General features: G+C 45.6%; 1 protein-coding gene and 1 long non-coding RNA gene across 2 annotated transcripts; both read left to right on the forward strand.

The window, feature by feature from the left end:
* Nucleotides 1-480: 480 nt before the first annotated feature.
* Nucleotides 481-7494, forward strand: LOC121292957. The gene is made up of 4 exons (XR_005946389.1): nt 481-623; nt 925-1038; nt 2371-2476; nt 7332-7494. It is a non-coding gene; the product is annotated as an uncharacterized LOC121292957 (long non-coding RNA).
* A 95-nt stretch (nt 7495-7589) lies between these two features.
* LOC121292951 (gastrula zinc finger protein XlCGF57.1-like) lies at nt 7590-8928 on the forward strand (the record flags this gene model as incomplete). The annotated part of the gene is made up of 1 exon (XM_041215463.1): nt 7590-8928. A coding segment is annotated over one exon (1263 nt), but the record flags the coding sequence as incomplete, so codon positions are not given.
* Nucleotides 8929-9215: the final 287 nt, after the last annotated feature.

The raw sequence follows: 9215 nt of genomic DNA on the forward strand, positions 1-9215 counted from the left end.
GTGCAAAGGGCTTTATTCAGTTTTCCCACAAGTTAACACTCCAACTTTAAAAGTTCAAAGGATTTGATCCACAATCAGAGAAATGATAATAGCATGACACGGTTTAAATGTTCCACGTATGGGGGAAAAGTCACGAGCTCACCCCATCTGCTGAGACTGCACTGAGTTCAGATGTAACTGTAGGATTATTATGTCCAGGTGAGAATTGTGGTGGATCCCTGATCAATTTGGCTGCTGCATCATTTGATTCAACAATTTTATGTCTTGCGTCTATGTCACCCATCGTATTCTGATTACAGGACATAGGTTTCTGTTCTATAATATGGACTTACAATGGCGGAGTGGAGGCCCAGGTTTCACTGCGAGACTGAATGTACCCTATCCTCACTACAGCAGCTCACTGCGCGTGCGCAATTCTGCTTGTGGTGGGGCATGCGCATTTCGTCTGTTTCATGAGCATGCGCAGTGCTGGTCTGTGACTGGAGCTCCTCAGAGCGGGTGAGAGAATGTCGAGCGGAGCAAACTAACAGAGTTAGTGGGTGTGTGAGGAGGAATGGAGCCAGCGGAGTGGGCTGGGAGGCTTCATAAAGACACAGTGCAGGCCGCAGACTCTAAATAACAAGGTACCGGTCTTGGGTTTGCAGAGAACGGGCCTAAAAAGTCTGGATTTCTCCCTTCGGCGGTTCCTGGGTAACGGCCGCCATCTTTATAGGGGGCAATGTGCAGCAGGGCGCATGCGCGGTCATCCTGGTCCAGGTGGCAGGAGGAGAGTATATTGTGAATTTCTAACCTGGACTGACAGGGATGGATTTTGGAAACTCCTTTTGCAGGGGGTTAGAAGCAAACTCAAACCAAGAGAAACGTTTGTCTCTTCTCAATTTATGTTCGGGATTGACTGATGGATTTTGTGAACTCTATTTACAGGGTGTTAGAAGAGGAGGGCAAACTCGAGGGAGATGAGAAACCAAAACCAAACATCACGTCAAAATCTGAATGTCACTTGTTTGACCAGGACCTGAATATCATCAACCTTTGAATGTAAGCTTTGAGTTCCAGGTCATTACCAGTCACTGGGTAAAAAAAAACTCTTCCTGGCATTCCCCTTGTGGAACTTACCCAAAATCTGAAAACTCTTTCCCTTAATCGTTTCATAATCAGCTAATGGGAGCAGCTTTTATTTAACTACCTTTCTTAATCCTGTACCCCTGTATCAAATCTTCCCTCAATCTCCTTTACTCTAAAGAGAACAACCCCAGTTTCTCGAACCTCATCTTACAGTTGAAACCCCTCATCTCTTGAACCATTCTGGTTAATCTCCTCTGTACCCTTACATCCTTCACAATGTGTGGTGATCACTGGTTTGCACAGACCCAGATGTTCTGTTTTTGTGCCTGTGGCATCATCACACATTGACAATTACACTGTGACATCATCACACATCGACAATTACACGGTGACTTCACTCGGCTCCCCGGGTATTTCCTCAACTGGGAGATTTTTCTCTGACTCCAGTGTTTCTGATACCTTTCTAGCTGCATGCTCAGCAGGAGATTTTAAAGTTGAAAACTGAAACTGTTTCAGAGTTGATTGTTTTTCACCATCTGTCTACAATTTAGAGCTTTTACGTCTATGCTCTGTATCTGTGAGAGGCTCCATGGCTCTGGGGCTGGTGTGGCTCCTTTACTGTGGATCTGAATCCATGTTCATCCCTTGATCTGTTTCACCTCTGCCCACCCTGATCACTTCTCTGCCATTTTTTTAACTTCCCCTGTCTCTAATAATGGATGTATTTGAGTTATGTCTAGTATTTTACTGTTACTTCTGTCGATTGTGCCTAAATGAGGTTTCCAGCACTGCCCATCCCCCGACCATGTGCTGCTGGCTTCACAGCTTTATCTTCCCACAGTATCTTTCAGTCAGGAATTGCTTTTCCTGACCTATAGTCCATTTCTATTCCACTTCTGAGCTTATATTGACCATCAAATTTAGCACCATTTTTACTCCCTGAGAGGAGGTGATGGTGTAATGGTATTGTCACTGGACGAGTAATCCAGAGACCCAGGGAAATATTCTGGGGACCCGGATTCAAAACCCATCATGGCAGATGGTGGAATTCCAATTCTATGGAAAAAATCTAGAATTAAAAGTCTAATGATGACCAACGATGATTGTCGTAAAAACCCACCTGGATCACTAACGCCGTTTAGGGAAGGAAATCTGCCGTCTGTAGAATTGGCCTACACGTGACTCCAGACCACAGCAGTGGTTGACTTTTAACTGCCCTCTGAATGCTGGCCTGAGTGATGCCCACGTAAATTTAAAAAAATCATTCTGCACACCTTGAAACATTAACTCTGTCTCTCTCCACAGATACCAGCATCTATTGTGATTGCCAGTTGCCTGTGGAGAAGATGATGTTTGACCTTCTTGAACCGCTGCAGTCCGTGTGGTGAAGGTGCTCGCACAATGCTGTTAGGTAAGGAGTTACAGGTTATTCACCCGGCAATGATGAAGGAACTGTGATATATCTCCAAATCAACAACAACAATTTGTCTTTATATGGCACTTTCAATGTAAGACAATATTCCAGGCATTTCACAGAAAGATTAAAAGCAAGGTTTGACACTGAGCCAAACAAGGAGATATTGGGGCAGGTGACCAAACGTTTGGTCAAAGAGGTAGGTTTTAAGGAGTGTCTTAAAGGAGAAAAATGAAGTAGAGAGGAAGAGAGGTTTGGGGAGAAAATTCCAGGGCTTGGGGCCATGGAAACTGACAGAATGCTCAGCAGGTCAGAACTAAAGGAGCACAAACATCTCAGAGGGTTGTGAGGCTGGATTACAGTGATAGGGAGGGGCGAGACCAACATGGAATTTCAAAAAGTGGATGAGAATTTTAAAATGTAGGTGCTTCTTATCCTAGATCCTTTGTAGGTCAGTGAGCACAGGGGTGATGGGTGAATAAGACTTGGTGCGAGTAATTCTCCACCCCACTCCCACTCTGACCTCCCTGTCCTTGGTCTCCTGCACTGTTCCAATGAAACTCAATGGGGGCTCGAGGAACAGCAGCTCATCTTTCAATTCGGCACTTTACAACCTTCCAGACTCAACATCGAGTTCAGCAGTTTCTGCACCAACAGTGAGTTGTCAGGATCTGGAACATTCTACCTGAAAAGGTGCTGGAACCTGATTCTATCGGGAATTTTAAAAGGGAGTTGACAGGGATTTGGGATTGAGGAACTTACAGGGTTACGAACAGGGACTAAACGCAACTGCTCTTTCAAAGAGACAGCACAAGCACAAAGGGCTGAATGGCCTCCTTCTGTGCTATAAGTTTCTATGATTCCAGGAGTTGGCCATTTAGCCAACATTGATCAAGCATGAACTGCCAATTCAGGAAGAGAATAACAAACTTCTCCCAACTTTACCTGGAGAAGATTTTCCTAATCTCACCCCTGAAAGGTCTGGCTCTAATTTTTAGACTATGTTCCTCAGTCCTCGATTCCCCAACCAATGGAAATAGTTCCCCTCTATCTACCACACCATTTCCAATTAATATCATGAAAACTTCAAGAAAATCCTCCTTAATCTTCTCAATTCCAGGGAATACAAACCTCACAGTGAGATGATGAATATTGGCAGAACGAATAGGGTTCTCAATGGTACAGTCCTAAAGAGTGTGTAGGGACGTGGGAAACCAGGGGTTAATGTGCATACACATTTGAAGGTGAAAGAACATATTGAGAGAGCAGTTTGCAAAATATATGAGATCGTGGGTTTCATAAGCAGATTTAATGTGTATAAACGCAGGGAAAAAAAGCTGACCCGTTATAAAGCTCCAGTTAGGTCACAACAGGAGTATTGCATCCAGTTCTGGTCTCCACACTTTAGGAAAGGGGTGAGGGTCCTTGAGAGGATGCGGAGGAGATTTACCAGAATGGTTCCAGGAAAAAGGGAATTCGGTTACAAAGGGAGATTGGAGAAGCTGAAGTTGTTCTTCTTGGAGTTACAGAGTTGAGGGGAGATTTGTTAGAGGTGAACAAGATTGTGACAGGTTCAGATAAGGTGGACAAAGAAAATGTTGTTTCCATTTGGTGATGGTACAAGGATTAGGAGGACACAGATTGAAGTTTATGGGCAATAGATACAGGGCAAATGCAGGGAGGAACATTTTACACAACAAGTGGTAATAACCCAGAACTCTCTGCCTACGAGCAGGCTGGAAGTAGACATGATCAATGCTTTAAAATTAAATTGGACCAGCATTTAAGAGAAATATGCAGAGGGTTGAAGACACTGCGGGGCAATGAGACAGACTGGATTGCTCTACCGAGAGCTGGCATGAACTCAATGGGCTGAATGGCCTCTTTCTGTGCTGCAATGACTCTGACACATTTGTTTGAACTCTCCTCATAATTTAACCCTTGGAATGCAAGTGTTATTCAGGTACATCTGCAATGCTCCCCCACTAAGGCCAATATAGTTAATCCTTCCTAAAGTGCTGCCCAGAACTGAACACAGTTAACTCTGTTTCTCTCACAGATGCTGCCAGACCTGCTGAGCACTTGCAGCATTTTTATTTTTATTACAATGGTTTAGGTGCGGTCTAACCAGGATTTTGAAAATCTCGGTGCTTTTCCCACAAACAGAACAGACAAATCTTTTTCCTTCCACAGTCAAAGTCATTTAGATCCTGATGACTCAAGCGACTCTGTCCGACCTTGATGTGATGTGTGGTTTGAGTTTCCCCATCTGCAAATCCTTCCCATTGGAAATCCTGTAAAAAGATTATAAAAAAATTCCCTGTCAGTCAGGGGTAGATATTGAGAAGAGACAAACATTTCTCTTGGTTTGAGTTTGCTGCGTGTAAATCCTCCCCTTCTAACCTTCTGGAAAAGGAGTTTCCAAACACTCGGTGTAAACTGGGCTCCGGGAGTTTCTAATCCGGGTGTGGAGTCCTACACCGGGGGTTTATGAACCCTCCCAGTCCACCCTCCGGCTCCATTCCTCTCCTGCACTCGGCCCTTTCTTACCCGCTGGACTTTCACCCGACCGCCTTCATCCTAGTTCCGCACAGGTACTGCGCATGCTTCAATGCAAGTCCGGCCACGCCCCTCATTCACTCCAAATGGTCGGAGGACCAGCCGCTCACGATCTATCCTCCAGGCCCGCCCCCTCTTCCTATTGGTCCGGAGCCGCCGTCAATCATTGTGAGCTGGAGCATGTGCAGAGCGTGAAGTGAGATGTGGGGAGAGCTCGAGAGAGCGGATTTAAAATGTGGGATTTACAAAGATCGAGTGTGGACTGAGGATGGGAAAAAAAAACCCGTGAACATAGATAGGGCTGGCGGGTAAGTCGGGAGGCTTTATGGATTCACGGTCTCTGTCCTAAACCCTCAAAAAGGAACAATCCGTCCAACCACAGATTAGGCTATTTCTCCGGAAGTAGGCCCAAGATAAAGGCTATCATTTTGTCGGGGGCAAGCAGCGCAGAGCGCATGTGCGGTCACCAATTTTTAGGGGGCAATGTCCAACAGGGCGCATGCGTGGGCAACATCTTTACAGAGGCTGCAGACCCGGATGAATGACCAGCAGGAGGGACAATAAATCAGTTTGGTGTGAAATCAATGGGTTGTTGTAAAACAGGAGATCAGGGTAACAGTCAGAAACAACAACAACTTCTACTAACATCATAAATCATCCCAGTGAACTTCACATTGAAATTATAAAACAAAGTGTGACATCCAGACACAGAAAGAGGTGTCCAAAATACTTAAACAGTCGCTTGGTTGTAAAAAATTTGATCATTACTGAAAAAAGAGACAAGCTGTCAAAGCTTTTCGACTTGCACTCACCAGGACATCCACAAGAATCCCAAATTTCAAAGGGAACCACAATTTCTACTGTATGAGAAAAGGGTGCAGATTGTTTGGCCCGTCAGCTCTGATTGGTTGTTGCCATAGAGAACACAGCCAGTAGCTGTCATCCCCTGTGCTTTTGTTTAATTGCACAATAGACCCTGTGCCTGGACTTGTTCCTTCTGCCTGCGGAGGACAGGCCCCTGTGGATGAACATATGTAGCTTCTAGCAAGTGTAAGTCAGCCACATCATGAGCCCGACTGATAATTTTTGAAATTTGATATTCTTCCCTCTATCCTGATGAGTACAAGATAAAATGTTTTGACAAAATGTCTTTTTTTATTAATACTCAATTGTCTTAAAGGGGAAAAGTGTGGTAGACCTAGGGAGAGAATTTCAAAGCTTGGGGTCAAGGGAACTGAAGGCACGGATGCTAATGGTGGAGCAATTAAAACAGGGATGCTAGAATTAGAGCAGTGCAGATATCATAACGGGTTGTGCAGGAGATTGCAGAGATTGGGAGAGAGGAGGCCATGGGAGGATTTGAAAACAAGACTGAGAATTTTAAAATCAAGTTGCTGCTTGAACAGGAGCCAAGAAAGGTCAGGGAGTGGGCCGAGCTGTGAGTGAAGACACAGACAGGAAAAATATGGATGTCTTCGAGGTTACGGAGGGTAGAATGTCGGAGACCAGCCAGGAGTGTGTTGGAATGGTTGAGTCTGGAGTTAAAAATGGCAGTGATGAGGATTTCAGCAGCAGATGAGACACTCCTGAGACAGGGGTGAGGTCAGGTGATATTACGGAGGTGGAAACAGGCAATCTTAGTGATAGCACAGAAATGAGGTCAGCAACTCATTTCGAGATCAAATGTGACACCGAGGTTGTGAACAGACTGGTTTAATCTCAGACTGTTCTCAGGGAGAGGGATGGAGTTGATATCTGGGAACTGGATATTGGAGCAGGGACCGAAAACTGTGTCTTCAGTCTTCTCAGTGTTTAATTGGAGTTAATTAATCATCAGGAAGAGAAACAGGAACCAGAATGGGTCATGAGACTGATCCCAGGTTTAACTCAGAGAGGGAGAGAAGGAAGGAAACCTTGGGAGGTTTGGAGAAACCACCTACACGATCACTCATTAAGTCTCCACACAGTAAGTTTTGGACACAAGGTTAACATCTGCTATTCTGCCTGGTCAGTCAGAGGGTTTCAGATTAATGTTTTGTCACGAGTAATCTCTGAAGTGAATGATCAGACATATTGTCACCTTCAGTTGTAGACATTTGTTAAAAAGATACAGAAAGAATTGCCCAAAACTCTGTTTGGATTTCAGCACAGGGAGGAGGGAGAGTGTGTGGGATGGGGATTTGCAGCTTTCAGGGAACAAGAGAGGAAAAAAGGTTCTGTAGAAACTAGAATTGTCTGTTCTGAATTTCTATCCTGTCCTTACAGTGATGACTCTTGTAAACTCCTTTTACAGAGAATTACAAGGGGAGGATTTTCAGGCAGGAAACTCAAACCAAACATCACATCAAGATCTGACAGAGTCACTCGATTCATCAGGACCTGAATATCATCACCTTTGAATGTGGAGGGAGAAATGTTTGTCTGCTCTGTCTGTGGGAAAATGTTTCAAACATCAGTGTGACTGGAAAAGCACCGAGACACACACACACCCGAGTCAGAGTGTTCCAGTGAACTGACTGTGGAAAGAGCTTTAACCAGTTATAAAGCCTGAAATAGCATCACACCATTCACAGCGGGGAGAAACTGTACACGTCTTCTCTGTGTGGACGAGGCTTCAACTGATCATCAAACTTGGAGAGACACAGGGACACCTGCACCGTGGAGAAACCGTGGAAATGTGAGGACTGTGGGAAAGGATTCAATTGTCCATCCAAACTGGAAATCCATCGACGCAGTCACACTGGGGAAAGGCTGTTCACCCTGCTCCAAGTGTGGGAAGGTATTCAAGTGGTTATCCCACCTGCTGAGACACCAGCAAGTTCACACTGGAGAGAGACCATTCACCTGCTCCCAGTGCGGGAAGGGATTCACTCGGTCATCCCATCTGCTGAGACACCAGCAAGTTCACACTGGAGAGAGACCATTCACCTGCTCCGAGTGTGGGAAGGGATTCACTCGGTCATCCCACCTGCTGACACACCAGCGAGTTCACACTGGAGAGACACCATTCACTTGCTTCCAGTGTGGGAAGGGATTCACTCAGTCATCCCACCTGCTGATACACCAGCGAGTTCACACTGGAGAGAGACCATTCACCTGCTCCGAGTGTGGGAAGGGATTCACTCGGTCATCCCACCTGTTGACACACCAGCAAGTTCACACTGGAGAGCGACCATACACTTGTTCCCAGTGTGGGAAGGGATTCACTCGGTCATCCCACCTGTTGACACACCAGCAAGTTCACACTGGGGAGAGACCGTTCACCTGCTCTGAGTGTGGGAAGGGATTCACTCGGTCATCAAACCTGCTGACACACCAGAGGCTTTACACTGGGGAAAGACCATTCACCTGCTCCCAGTGTGGGAAGGGATTCACTCAGTCATCCCACCTGCTGACACACCAGCAAGTTCACACTGGAGAGAGAGCATTCAACTGCATGGTATGTGGGAAGGGATTCACTGGCTCTTCTAACCTACTGACGCACCAACAAATTCACACTGAGGAAAGGCCATTTAGTTGTACTTCCTGTGGAAAGAGATTCAGGACTTTATTCAACCTCAAAGTGCACCAGCGAATTCACACTGGGGAGAGGCCTTTCGCCTGCTCTGAGTGTGAGAAAGGATTCACTCAGTCATCCCACCTGCTGAAACACCAGCGAATTCACACAAGGAGAGGCTGTTCACCTGTACTTCCTGTGGAAAAGGGATTCAGCCTTCATTCCGCCTCAGTGTACACCAGTGAATTCACATTGGAGAGAGACCATCCACCTGCTCCGAGTGTGGAAAGGGATTCACTCATTTATCCAACCTGTTGAGACACCAGCGAGTTCACACTGGGGAGAGGCTGTTCACATTCTCCGAATGGAGGAAGGGATTCACTTGGTCATCCCACCTGCTCAGACACCAGCGAGTTCACAAGTGTCTGCAGGGGTTGGATTCTGCTGTTATTGCTGTTGTTAATCACATCCAGAACTGAACCATGTTCATTCTGATAGTTGTGGTTTGTTTCTGCTGATGTTAATAATCCCTGTAACTGGGCTGAAGTTTAATATCTTGATGTCTGTTAAATAAATCAGCTTTGTTTCAAACTCTCAGGATGTCGAGTCCTTGATTTCTCCAGGATAAGAGGAGACGAATCGATGTCCTTTTCCCAACTGCTCCATTTTTGGTTCTTTTCT

Source organism: Carcharodon carcharias, chromosome 21 (assembly GCF_017639515.1).
Source record: "Carcharodon carcharias isolate sCarCar2 chromosome 21, sCarCar2.pri, whole genome shotgun sequence".
Taxonomy (NCBI): Eukaryota; Metazoa; Chordata; class Chondrichthyes; order Lamniformes; family Lamnidae; genus Carcharodon; species Carcharodon carcharias.